This window comes from Bacillus rossius, chromosome 8, assembly GCF_032445375.1.
Source record: "Bacillus rossius redtenbacheri isolate Brsri chromosome 8, Brsri_v3, whole genome shotgun sequence".
Lineage (NCBI taxonomy): Eukaryota > Metazoa > Arthropoda > Insecta > Phasmatodea > Bacillidae > Bacillus > Bacillus rossius.
In genome coordinates this window covers 66,651,987-66,666,864 of record NC_086336.1, presented here as the reverse complement: position 1 = coordinate 66,666,864, position 14,878 = coordinate 66,651,987, and the positions used below count along the sequence as shown (strand labels likewise).

General features: G+C 36.2%; 1 protein-coding gene across 8 annotated transcripts in view; it reads right to left on the bottom strand.

The window, feature by feature from the left end:
- The window catches only part of LOC134535152 (PC4 and SFRS1-interacting protein), a 69,949-nt gene that overhangs the window by 33,702 nt on the left and 21,369 nt on the right, over positions 1-14,878 (bottom strand). For all 8 annotated transcript variants that reach the window (XM_063374130.1, XM_063374133.1, XM_063374126.1 and 5 more), the window contains exons 5-6: positions 12,429-12,590; positions 2,591-2,765 (exon numbers count right to left, since the gene is read on the bottom strand). In XM_063374130.1, coding sequence (XP_063230200.1) covers positions 2,591-2,765; positions 12,429-12,590 — 337 coding nt within the window. The remainder of the gene's footprint in view (positions 1-2,590; positions 2,766-12,428; positions 12,591-14,878) is intronic.

Here is a 14,878-nt window from a genome sequence, read left to right as displayed (position 1 = left end):
AGATGTTTTTAGAGGAGTTTCTTTATAAATCCACGCAGAAAATAGTTTCTGCTTTGACAACTTCTTTAAGTTCAAAATGCATAAATTCCTTTTACAGACAACATTCCTAAAAACACAAGTCAGCGCCGAAATACTGGTTAAATGGGTGAATACCATCGCTTCGCTTCGCTTCGCTTCAACGTTCTCACAGGGGAAAGTTTGTGGGTAGTCGAGACTTACTTGAAACGTAGACTCCTACAGAAAATAAGCAAACCTTCAACAATTTTCCAAAACTCAGTATTTTAGGATACTGAGAAATTCTTGTAGGTCATTCAACTTGTCAAAAATGCTTCCCATGACACGCACATAACACACCTCAGTTGCTTCGTTGACCCGTCTCTCTAGCATGGCACTCTTTTTCACTTTCCACCCGAAAACATAATTTTGGCCGAGTGAAACGCACTGAGCGAGTGCTCTCAGTCGAGTCCCGTCACACAGCTCCTTCCCTCCGTCCGCAACACCATGACACTTCCCCTACTCCCGCCTTGCGCATCACCGCGCATCACCGCGCATCACCGCCGACGTCACTAACTGGCCACACACAAACGTATTTTTTAAACGATCACAGTCTTCTTCCCACAAACGTATTTTTTTAAATGATCATTCTTCTTCCTTTTCAACGATTCATGTAACCATTTATAATATTATTAAAAAACATCCCTCAAAAAATTTATTGCCAAACAAAAGTAATGCCTTCTTAAAAGTTTAAGGTCAAACACTTAGGTATTTTCCAATGAAGTTAATTGCCCACTTAAACCTCACGTTTCATAACTAGCCCACACTTGTATTTGTTAATTTAACCAAACTTATAAAAAAAAAACCTCATTTCTTAACTTCTTAAGAAACTAAACAAAAATAAAATACCTAGATAATAAATATATATCTTTAAAATCTCAAATAATAAATAAATAAATAAATAAAATAACTTTAAATAAATTTGGTATATTATTACCATTATTAGTTACTATATAGTGATGTTTCATGAATGTTTCATTATTTCCCTAGACCAAACAGTGTATTACTCAAATTTTTAGAGCCTTAAAATAAGACTTGAATCGAGTACTTAAAACTCAACTCGACTCAACATTTCCAGTAATCATACACACCTACTCTTAAATCTAAATTAGGATCTTTCATATTCCTCTTATAGGATAACTGCACAACAATTATTTGCATTCACTCGATGTAAATAAGAAAGTTTATTAAAAAGTTTCTTAAACATGTGTTGTGTAGAAACTAATTTTATTTCACGTCTTTCACAAACATTACACTGTAGACATTTCCTTAAATAATTTACAAAAATAATCACAGAAAACTCCTGATTAAGTTCAAGATAAATAGTCTGCAGCGTAGCATTAAATTTTTCCGTCTGAAGGGTTTCTTTTTAAGCAAAGTTTAAATTCTTGAGCAAATTTCAAAAAAGGTAACAATGGCCATGATCCTCTTCAGACATGCAGTAACTGTCATTCCAAGAGCATACAGCTGGGGTCAAATAGCATGGGCAGGCTGAGACTAAGTCGACTCAGGTACTGAATGGCTCACACAAACTTACTGGTAATGCAAGGCATAACCACACCTTAGCCAAATCACGTTGATTGCCGGCAACTTCCTTGACAGCAAACGAAGCGTGGTATCTGCCAGATACCAATTGCAATAATTTTGCATCGGCCGCAGTTGAAAAACATGCAGAACTCCAAGCATAGTACCTGAGTTACACACTTTCAATTACTCCCACTTATGCTTCATTATTCTTGCATAACTAACACTCGCCATACCCAGGTAATTATTTTCCAACACTTTCAAAACATTTTGCAACCTACGTTGACCGTCCTGGTCGACAGCAGTATCACCGCACTCCCCTCCTCCAATGCCGCGCTAACGGCACGCAGATGTCAACTTCACATTTTCTGCTTACACACATAAATAAATACTAAACAATTTTCAACACTCACTAGGGAATAAATAAAATATTACCATTCAAAACTCAAATAGTAATTAAGTAATTAAGATATTTTGTTGATTCATAAGTGACTATTTCTGTCATACATTAACTGCTATTATAGTGAGGTTTGTCCATGACATGTATAAAGGAGAAACATAAAAATCAGAACTAGTTTCCATATTCAGATTTAACAAAAATGAACATAAGGAAAGTTTGACCAACTGGCTGCCCACTCGAAAGGCTGTAGGAAATATTATTATATCTTATACAATGTTTGAGGCCAGTATTTGTTCATCAGTTGGTAGAAGTTTTTAGGTTAGTTTAAATGCTCTTTAGCATAAACTATTTATACACACTTAAATTTCACTTTTTTTTTGTGCCTTTAACATCATATTGTCTACAGATTCAAATAGTGCTCATGAATACTTTTTTTTTTTATTAATTATCCTGGCCTATCTTTTCTGTTTATTTAAAATAATATGTACCGGTATCAAAAAGCAAAAATGTGAAAAGCGGGAAATTTAACAATTATTGTTGACCTAAATGGTCTTTGGCTAGTTTGGCTTTATTAAATATACAATAAGAATGAAACACACAGGAGCTACTCACGTATCGCCTCCCCGCCTTCCTGTCCGTGGGCCTCGTCATCAGCGAACTTCTTGGGTCGGATCTTACGGCCAGAGCGACTGACCACCTCCGCCTTGGGGGGGGTCACCGGGTCCACGGGCACAGACGACTTCCTCTGCGCTGCCGCCGTGCGCTTGGCCGGCTTGCCGTCCCCGTCCTGCAGCACGCACGCACGCTCGCTCGCTGTGTCGACCCTCATGCTCTCCTGGATCCATCACTCCTCCGTTCCCCAACACAACATGAGTACCAGCTAGCCAGTTTCCTGGAGCTGATTAATTACCAGTTCACGCTTCCCACACTTACTCTCTACCATTTCCCTGAGTCATCCCTGTATTTCCTGGTCAATCACTCCTTTTATTTCCCCGTCTGAAAAATCAATGTTGCAAGATAAAACTTATATATAAAACTACAAATACTAATTAATACTAATTGAAACACATTTCAAACACAACTAACATCATTTTTTCTCCACAATACACAGTTTCCATTAAAACGTCCATCAATGCTAGTAACGATGCTGTCAGTGTGTGATTTAAAACCCCAATATTTAATCAAACTTTGAACAAATACACTTCAACAAACTGATTGTAATATGTTGGCAAATAGAAATGTAAAAATTCATAGTGATACCATCACCGTTTGGTAATATTTTTAACGTACTGTCATTCACCATGATTTTAAATAATATATTTTCAGCTAATGTATTTCTTCACTCCGGCTGGCATCACTAGCAGGTGCATGTGTGGTACAACGGCATGCAGTTGCTGCTCTCGACACAACTGCATTGGCTGTGACCACGAGTCTCTCTAGGGACGCTCCGAGCTCCCTGTGCCACGGCTACGGCACAGGGTTGCGCACGGCCTCCCGGTGTTAGCTGCCCCTTTACAACGCATAACCTTCCACCCTCACAAGTAACTGAACCTTCAAAAGTACATGAATACAAACTTATGCTTCCCTGCTAAATACCGTGTTTTCTCGCATAATCGTCACACTTTTTATTCTAAAATCAAGCTTGAGAAGTAGGAGTGCAACGATTATGCAGAAAAAATTTTTTTAGTTAGATAAAGTTATTCATAAAAACAAAACCAATTCATGGAAAGTACGTTTATTTAAACCGTGAAGTATAAAAGAGCATGCCAAACTATTTAAATTAAGAAGTCATGCAACAAAAAATCTTTCAACTTTAAATAGAAAAACAAAATCTGTGATCCAAATGCAAGCCGAACGAACGCTTTAATTTTGGCGCAGTAAGTACACACTCCACAAAAGAGAGCGGGCCATCAGATGTAGTTAACTCGGCACTCGACAGAGAGCGTGCGTTGTATGCACTCGGCGAGATATTGATATTCAGCTATGTGTGGGCGCTCTATACGGGAAGCAACATAACCAAACATTAATGATTGCAACGAGCCCTGGCTACATTTTTGTAAGCGGTACACCGCGGCAACGCAGACGAAAAGATGAAGGTTATAAAGTTTAAAAATGTTTTTAAAAGAAAGTTTACACATCAGACAACTTAAGTGGAACCTTGTCACTATGAGAGCTGACAACGGCGGCAAAAATTCTCGTAATGAGTACTCGTAATAACCGAATGTAAAAACAGGGTGGCCACATATTTTTGAAAATGAAATTCCCTGCAATTTCCCTGTTTTCCAGAAAATTCTAAGTTTTTTCCCTGAAGGAGATAATTGTGCTACAAGTTAAATTTCATTTAAAAAAATTACATATTATGCAATGGTGTAATCATTAACGTAATTAAAACTTACTATGACTGATTAAATATCCTAAATAATAATAAACTAAATTTTTATCAAATATTTTCTTACCTATTATCAGATCTGCAACCACAATATTCTAGTAATTAAAAACAAAGTTTATGGATGGAAAAGAATGAGTTACTTGTTTACAGCCTATCTTAAGTAAGTTAAATAATGCTTGTTGAAAAACATGTCCACAAAACTTTCATGGGAAATTGAATAAACATACACTCTAAAATAAGTGTCCTACTTTAAAAAAAGACATCCTGACAAACAAACTTTTAAAGCAAAACTAAAAACATGAGGCATAAAACATATTTTTTTTAAACATTGAAATTAAATAAGAAATGTTGAATGAGATGGAACACTGAATAAATGATGACTAATAAAAGGCACTCTTATTTTGAAATTGCTTTTATCTCCTCTTCAATAAGAGCAGACTGTTTCATGGCATCTTCCATCAATTTTCTCCGCTTCTCTTCTAACTCTCTAACAAGGGAAACTGACCTTCTCTTCTCTACTTCTGCATGATGTAGAGCTTCTTTTTTTTCTTTTGCATCTTTGAGGGCGTCTGAGTATCGCAAACGAGCACAGTGATATGACTTTACCAGATCTTTTGTTAAGGTCATATTTTGAATGCCTCCTAGCGCTGAAACTGCATCATAAACTTGTCTCTGTGACACTATTGAAGATTCATGTAGGTTTTCCACTAAGCATTCTTTGTTAATAGAGAATCCTCTCTCAACACTAGAGTTCCCATGAGACAAACAGAAAACCATCTTCAAAAAGTTGACTAATGCCTGATAGTCTCCATTCTCTGGAATATGGCTTAGCCACAACTCAGCAAGAGAAGTGCTTTCAGATGAAAAAGTTTTCATTTTCTCACAAAATTCTGATGATTTACACACACTCTTGAATTGCCTGTCAACATTATCAGCAACTGTTCCTGACAACCATTTACTTTCAACAAGCAGTTTTAATGTTGTGGAAAGACGAGCATCACAGACTTTAGGAATAACAGCAACAGACGGATCCAGACATGAAATTCCCTTTGCCAAAGAATATTTCAAGGGTGACCTAATCATTATCTTCTGACAAAGAACCTGAAAACATTTCATGCAGTCATCCTTAAAAAGCAGTAATTCTTTCTCTGTTGAACCTTTTACCTTCTGCAAAGCACTTCTTGTAGCATACCCAACATCTACATACTTTGGATTAACTAAACTTTCTTTAACATTGAGTGGAACATCTTTGATGGATTTAGATTTCTCTAAAACATGCTTTACCACAAACCTCAACATGAACTTTTCCAACAAGTTACTTAAAGACTCGTAAAGGAGGGAAGCAAGTGGAGCATCAGACTGGAATTTCTGCAAAAATGGCTCCATTTCCAAAGCTATAGCTTGAAAGAAAACTAACTTTGGAATCAGAAATTTGTCCCCAATAGTTTTTAAACAACACAAAAACTCTGGCAAGATGGAACACGTTTCATTGCTGTAGCCTTCTCCACAAACACTTTCAAATGAGGAACCATTAAAACAGCACGTTCTGCAACACCAGAATTTTCCAGCCATCGTATGGCACAAAACTTTTTTGGAAAATTTGAAGACCCTGAAAATTGAACATAATCTGCTCTTCTTGCTGGAACATTCTTAAATAAATTATACAGAGCACGAAGGAACTCAACAATTTTCCAGTCTGTGGCTTTTATGGCAGCTTTGAAGGCACAATGCAATGTGTGTAAGCCACAACTACCTATGTCAAGGAATGATGGATCATTTTCACTTGTAACTATTTCTTCTTTCAAATCCCGGAGGAACTTAAAATTTACATGAGGTCCATCCATGGATATCTGTAGTATTTTTTTCATGTCGACTTCTGAAAGTGCTTCCACAAAAGCCTTGACAAGATCACTTGCTGAAGAATGTTCTAAAAAAGCAGATCCAAAATAATGGGTGCGCAAATTGTTTTCACTCCAAAACCTAACCGTTATGTCCATTTGACCTTTTTGAGCAACTTTATTAAGACTCTCATCAAAACCGACAACACAGTATTTACATTCCTTCAACTTCCGAATCAACTCTTTATGAAAATGTGGGGCAAGACCATGCACTATTGAGTATGCCAATTTTGTTCTTTGTAGCTGCATTTTGCAAGCAATTTGAGAGTCTGGAAACATTATAGGGAAAAGATTAACACTGCTAGCAGCATTTCGCATTGAGTTGTGAGATAATATCATATTGAGACACCAAATAATTTCTGCATGTACAACAGAATCATTCAATAAAAAATGGCTTATGTTTTTGGATGTAGTTTCTTGAGAATGAATATCAGGTTTTGAATCTTGTGAAGAAGTGCCAGCAACTACTTTTTCTGAATTAACATTAATCATTTCAGAATCTGTCCCAGGTAAGTCTTTTGGTTTAAGAAACACTCCCATCAGCAGCGATCTCTTCTTAGCATTAACAAATTTAATGTGTTTTTTACTAGTCATGTGGCTAGTAACTGCTCTCTTGCCCATGTTACTCAAGCTGAACACATTCTGGCAAAAACTACACCTTGCTGCATACTGATTGTGCACAACTGGCCTCAACCATTCTGAAAAATCTTCATTCTGCAGCCATGTTTCTTTAAATGCAGATTTAGTATATTTTGAGTGTGACATCTTGGCTCTAAAAAAAGAAAAATTATAATTAATTTCCTATTGCTATTACTCTCAAAAATCCTAAAAGTATTATACTTAATTCAATGTAAATCTAACTTGCCTAACCTTTAAAGAAAATTAAAAATGTTTAAACATAACTGAATACCGGCGACCACACAGTTTGACGCAATTTTTTCCCCAGTGTTATTGTGAAGAAAAAAAAACACTCGTGCGGCACTCTTAACCTAATCTACCAAGACGCACGGTGATATAATTATGTGCTATTGAGATTTCAGCTTGACTTACTACCTATATGAAAATTTTTAACTAGGAACGCTTTGTAATTGTTGAATAAACTGACAAGTTGTAAAATTGACAAACCAAATAAAACAAAAGCTTACCTTATCAATGTTTCCACAAAAAATTCAAATTTTCACACAAACGCATCAACCACAACATAACTAGGCCTATAATACATTCACGGCCCGCGCTCCCGCCATTTAATCCAGGTTATGCACCCGTATTTTCACATACGATGGACTACAAATTACCGTCAAAATGGTTATAGTTTCAATTCACCACAAAATACACTTCGGAATTTGTGAAAAATTGCTGTTCAATGGTTTATTACGCAAAACAAACAACAACCACTAAGCAAATAAACCATGCACAATCCGGTCATGATATTCATGCCCTTGCCACAAAAACAAATGGCACGGCAATGTTCCGCTATTTCGGCAAATACACGAAAAATACGACATTCAGTAGACCATAATATGGTACACTGGCCAGAAATACAGTACGTTAATTTTATTGTCTGCTTACTTACGCACGTTGTATGGTGCTATTATCAGCAATATGGTACAAATACTATATTAATGGAATGTTGGTACCGTACCAAATTCCATGTAGCCGATGCGCGGTACGGAGTGGAATATTCTGCATTTTAATAAGATAGTATACATTAAATAGCGTGTTTTATAAAATTTAATTAGCACTAATAAAAACGCTGAGATTTGCACGTTGCCCTTAAATGTTTCTATAATGTACATATTCACAGTTGACGAAATAATTACTACCAGCAAAAAAAATTCCAGGGCCAAATCACTAATTCCCTGTATTTTTCCCGGTTTTCCATTGCAAAATGATATTCCCTGTAATTTCCCGGTTTTCCAGGATTTCCCGGTGTGTGGCCACCCTGAAAAAATGTAGGTCAAGTTAGATTCTGGACCGTCCAAACAATCTTAATTTCACACCGTAACTTGAAAACAGTGCACTATAGTGAAAAAGTGTCGTTTAAAAGTTGTAGCAAATTAAATTTATTTATTTATTTATTTGTAATTGTAACATGCCAACCAACAGGACAAAGCCTTTAATGGTTGGCACACAATTAGATACATATACACTCACAATAATAAACATAAATGAAAAACACAAAACAATACAATATAATACATATAAAAACAAAACACACATAACGAAAGACAATAAAACAAAAATCAAACGTTACAATTTAGACAATACAGAACTAAAACACGTATGATCATTGGGAACTAAGGAAAATAATTAAAGTCTTTATCAAATTTATTGAAATTGGTTATTAGCCTAAATATAATATCATTATTTCTGTTAACTGTACATAAAGTGGAAGTTAAACGACTGTTAAAAGTAGGTACTCTTAAACCGGTGTTGTCAAGTATATATTTACAGTTTAATTTGTTAGTATAACATTTTTTAATAAAAATAAAGTCAAGTAATTCTCTTCGACTTGAGAATAGACTTACGAATAGAAAATGTCTCTATGGAATTTTTTGTATCTATAACGGTTTTTGATTTAACCGCGAATGAAATGGCCTGATACAAAGACTGGTGCCGTTCGAGATCATGAAGGGAAGGTATGTGAAGCGGTGAAAAAAAAAAAAAAAAAAAAAAAAGGGAGCAAAGGAAGGAAGAAAGGAAGGGTGTTGACTGGTCTATTTTTAGATTTACCCCTCCGCGGACTTAGGATGGGAAACAACTGGTGCCGTCAAGAAAAAGAGAGGGAGGGAAAGAGAGAGAGCGCATGTTGTTTGTCACCAGTCCTTCCACCCAGTCCGTCTGGTCTGGCGCGCGCTCGCGTAGCCACATAGCTGTCTGTATTTACTGCGTGAACATAATTTTTTTAAATGATGGTGTTTTTCCTTTTTTGAAGATGCCATTTAAATCACTCCTACTTACCAAAGGGCCAACAAGGAGGCACTCGTAATAACCGGTTTAATTTACTATGATTTACGTAGTCAAACTGACAGTGCATTACAAAACTGTTGTAACAAAGAAGGTCTCGTAGTATCCCGTACTCGTAAAAATGAGGTTCCACTGTACGTATTTCCGTTAATTAAATAAGAGGTAATGTCCGAATAAATATTAGATTTCTATTTTAAAATACATTGTTTTATACTGAAAAAATACCCACACAAAGCGCTCGGAATCAAATAGCGGGACCAAAAACATTATGCGAGGTTTACACGAGTTTTTTTTAATCCAAATTTTGACGACCAAAAATATGGGTGCGACAATTACGCGAATGCGACAATTATGCAATAAAAGAGGGTAAGCTTCAACATGCTTGCATCTGGTCCAAAACAAACAGAAAATCTTCTGCAGGAACGTCTGTTGTTACTTTGCCAGAAAGACATGGGTAATTACTAGAGGCATGCACTTATGTTTTATTTTATGTCACAAAGTGGTATTATTTTTACTTTAAAGTGGTTTTATTTTTAGTGGAAAGTAGTGTTAGGTATTTTCCCCAGTTATTTTTCAAAGTTAAGTCAATTTTTAATTAATTATTTACATCTTTCTATTAAAAATACCAACAGATTTACATAAGTTACACTCCATTACACTTACATTTACCTGCTGCAAAATAGTCTCCCCCGAAACCTATTTCTAGCATTATTTTCGTTCATTTTCATACTCTTTTTAACTCTTTCAAAAACAATCGCAACTTTCAGCATTCTGTAGGCTTTATTAACACACTGCAAAAACATTAACGAATAGGATCATAGATTGCCGAAGAGATACATAATACATCTGCTTGGAAAAGTTAAAGAACTTAACGTCAACAGATGTGCACTCGTCTAAATTAATTCTTATAGCATTTCGGTACCACTAATTTGATGTCTCATATTTTTAATAACTACCAACGCCATCTACAAGTGCTGGGATTTATCGCCACTATTTACTCTATGGGCATGGCAGAAAACATAGGTCAAGATGGTATCTGGCACATTACCGCTTAGTATCGTAAACGTTTTGTACAAGTTTCAGAATGATTCTAAATATTTTTTTTTGCAGAAAAGGTTAATTTCATGTAAATATTGTGATTCTGTCAAAATTCGTGAAACATTATTGGTTTTACACATCACAGCAAATTTTGATAAAACGAAATGCAGTATATTAACTTCTAATTAATACCAAGTAAGAATATTCGTATAAATTAGTGATGGGTCGAGTCACCCTATTTCAGCATCGAGTCGAGTTCGAGTTAAACAAAGAAATTTATCTTCGAGTCGAGCTCGAGTCGAACTCATAGAAATTTGTCTTCGAGTCGAACTCGAGCCGAACTCATGGAAATTTGTCGAGATGAGTCAAACTTAGCGAGGTACAAGTTGCAGAATGATGAGCGAAATAAATATAAGTAAAATATTTCTCAATATAATATAATATAATTATTGAAGGTTGCCCTACACATTTTTATTTTTTGTCTTTTTTTTATCTTTATACTGACACTAAGTGAAAATGCACATCCAAGTGACGAATCAGACTTGAAGTTGATGATGACGGAGTCTTGTAATTTTTTGCAGCATTTGCATCAATTTTTTCAAAAAAATTCCCAAATCTCTGCTCTTGATTTCTGTTCGTCACTTTGTGACGTCCCAGGCCGTACAAACACATCCATTCCACTAATACTAAACCGTTTATGATTAATACGACGCCGGCGACACAAACATTACTTTCAAGTGTAAACATAAACTTCAACAGCCTCAATTTTCCGTTCGGCCATGGAAAACTGGTTGGAGATTTCAATTATTGTTGATATCGATTTGTCAAAGTGGCAACATTCCCTGGCTGTATGATGACTTACGTAGGCCATTGGCCCGGAGTTAAAATGGCGGCTATCTAGTGTTTAGTAGTAAATATTATTTACTTCCAAAGCTGCCCAAATATTGACGATGTTCGTGGTCTTATTCATGACTGAATCTACAGAACATTTTTTTTATTCCGTTAAAGTTAAATAAAGGTATTTTGTTGCAATTAGAAATATTAAGTGCATATTGAAGGATGGGATGCACTGTTTGCGGTTATACATGATCGAAAATAAATAATCTTCCGACTTTGTTTTCAAGGTTTTCAGTGTTGGATCAGAGGTTTTCCACTAGGTAGGCCTAAATAACACGTTATATTTTATTTTATAGTGCATGGTTTCGGATAAGTACCTTCACGACTGGAAATTGTGCAACATTATGGTCGAGCCAAAAACTAAACTTTGACGAGACTCGAGGACACGATCTTAATCAACTCGGTTTTCGAGTCGAGTTAAGTTTCGCCGGCTCGACTCGACTCGCTCGATTTTTCGAGTCTCGACCCATCACTAGTATAAATTATTATGTACAAATGACTTTTTTTTTTAATTTTGCAATTTCATCATCAATGAAATTTGACTACCAGTACAAATTAAGTCCTTTTTATTATAATTATTTATTTAAAATAACAAAAATTAAAAAAAAATAAGAACAGAACACAAAATGAGAATAAAGATTCCATAGAACCATAAGTACAGAAGAAGCACTTCTTAGTCAAACTATTACAGGTAATAAAACCACACAGCATAGTGAACTCTAAATATCGACTAAACTATTGATTGTGTAGCTTTCAGTGTCTGGCTGTGTGTATTCACATATTTTTGTATTAAAGCGTATTATCTTTGGTAACGGTGCAGTTTTCAAAACAAAAGATGATTTAGATAGAAAAAAAATTAAACCTCAGGAAGTACAATCATGTTTGCTGACATTTTTCAGTGTTTTCTTGCAATTTGTGGATTCAAATTATTATATCTATGTAACACCATTTTCAAGTGTTAATGTTTCGGTATTCTGAATTTTTTTAAAAATATATCAGTAATTTTTTTTTTAAATTAAAAATTTACTTTTTTTAGCCAAATAACTCTGAAATTCCGAAAACAAATTTATGTAATCGGAAAAAAGATGTACGCATGTCTCTGGTAATTAAGTGAGGAGCAGGATGGGAATTAAAAATAGATTCAGTTTAATATCTTGACATCGAGGTCATTAGACGGCAATAAAAAGTGACAAGATGCTAACGAAGCATTGGCAGAATGACAGCTTGGCGATCTGACCGCTGTAGCTGAAGAAGAGCTCACCTCGGCATCCTTCTCCAACTTGCGCTTCTTGGTGGTGGGCTTGTCCTCGCTGGAGCTCTTGCCCTGCTTGCCGGGCGTCTCGTCTATGACCAGTGTGTCGTCTTGGTCCGTGTCCAGGTCTTCAGGCGACACCGTGGCCGTGACGCTCAGTATCTCGCTGCACTGCAAGTGCCGACCACACACTCACGTACATCTGCACTACGCACAGTTCCTTTAAACATTGCATTTGCAGAAAAACACGTTCTACAGCATGGATGTGCGAGTACTTCTATTTTGAATTTGAGTAGAGTACTCAGTTTTTTAGTCAAGTCATTAAAAATCAAGTCAAACTCCAGAAGTTAAAGTTTGGCATGTGACATGCACCAAGCCAAAGTCCCTCTCTTCCTAAGCACAAGTGTGGGCTGTGGCGGATGGGCGAGATAGCTCACGCCGTCTGCCACAGGAGCGACCACGCCCGCATCTCCGGTTGCCCTGGACAACCGCACAGAGTCCACCTGGCCCCAGTGGCCTGAAGTTCCTCCTACATCACTCACTAGCCTCACAGCCCTGGACCACGAAGGGGAGAAGCCATGCAGCAGCCGAGTTCAAGGCCCACCGCGACACCTGTCCCTCGGACAAGCTACGACCAAGTTTGGAAGAGGGATCAATAGTGAGAAGAGAGCCATCTGTTGTCGACATAGGACCTGCCTTCCTATAGGCCATTAACAGTGTCAAAGTCAGTGGAGTGACGGTGTCAGTAGTGGAATATAATGGATCTGAGACCAGCGTTTAAGGGGAGGCTGTCAACCCAATGCTTGTGTAATACGAGATATCGGAAAAAGTGTCTCTCTTTCTATAGGAGTTTTCCCCAGTTTCACAAGAAACTTGAGGTTAACTCATTGCTCCGTCTGAATTTGCATTTTTAAACTTGCTTTGAACGATCAACCATAGGTTTCGTTTATCGATGGATGTATTTCATGCAAAATGTCTAATAATTATCTATAATACTAAAGACATTCATGCTTAATAGGTTTATTCAATGAATGGATTTTTCTGAACAAGCATTCCTTTAGGAGTCCAAAAGAAAAGCAGGCAGTACTGGCAACCTTTAATGTGGAGTTCTAACTGAATTTGGTACATTTACACATGACCAACCTTCAGATGCATTTTTCCATCATTCAATTCGCGAAAGGTTTCTTTTCCCCCCACAATCACAGTTTGAGGAAGCATTGTCTTGTCGGATGTAGGCAATTAGTTTTCAAATATTCCATCACTACCAATTAACCCATCGGTTGATGCTACTAGAAACCGTAGTTTTTCATCAAAGAAAAAGTTCTGAAAGAATTATGGTTAAACCCAGCTCCTGTTTGAGCTGAGCAATCACATTAGGTTCGTTCTCAATTCCATGCATAGTTGTTTGATTTCCAGAGAGAGTTGATTATAAAATACTATAAAACTTTTTTTGCAAGTTATATTTTGAGCTTATTCCTACCGAACTACGACCTGTGGAATATCTTTTGCTGCAACGGAGATTCAACCTGTTTCATCCTTACTAGAAGAAAATACACAGCCCTCTACACCACAAACGAATCAATGCTTCACTAAATATATTATGAGTAAAACTAACAATCTACTAATATTATGCTAGTATATTTTTTTATTTTACCTTGGAAACCATAAGTTTTAACTGATCTTGAGGTAGAAATCTAAACTTTTTTTTGTATTCCTACAAGGATAATTAGTACTTTTACAAATATCTGTAAAAATACAGAGATGTTGTTTGTTAAGTTTCTAGTTAGTAAAATTACAAGTCACATTTGTAATAAAACTAAGGACGTGCTTATATTCAAAAGAAAATTGACTGTTGGAGACGTGAACTAATTATGTCTGAGTTACGTTGGATTGTATTGACTGTTTTGTGTAAATTGCAGTTGCCATCATCACCGAAACGTTGGTGAATTATTTGCCAAGGACACGGCTACAACCCAGAAGCCAAGCTACTTCAGACAATGGCCGTGAAAGCCTGCGAACATTGTTTTGTGTATGTCCAAGTATAATGCCCAACTGTAGGGGCATTGTGAATTTAGCAAATCAAAGTGTAGTTTTTTTTTTCCCCCACATTTGTTACTAACTTACATGTTATTTAGAGGAACTTAAAAAATTGTTTAATAGCTTCTTCACGATATGGCTATGATGCTGTTGCATCAAAGAAACGCAGGTAGGTCTTTGAAATAAAACCATTAAAAGCTTAAGGTTACTTCATGTTACTTATAAATATTTCCCTGAAAAAATGTGACTGAATATAATGTGACCCCAAACTTATTGATTATAAATTTATGAAAAAGATTTATGGATTGGAAATCACAATTCAAATATAGAAAAATTGAAAATTATTTCAATTATTATTTTGATTCTGTTGTGCCTAGTGCACTCCTCCCCCCTGATACGACTGCCTACGACTGAAGTGAAGC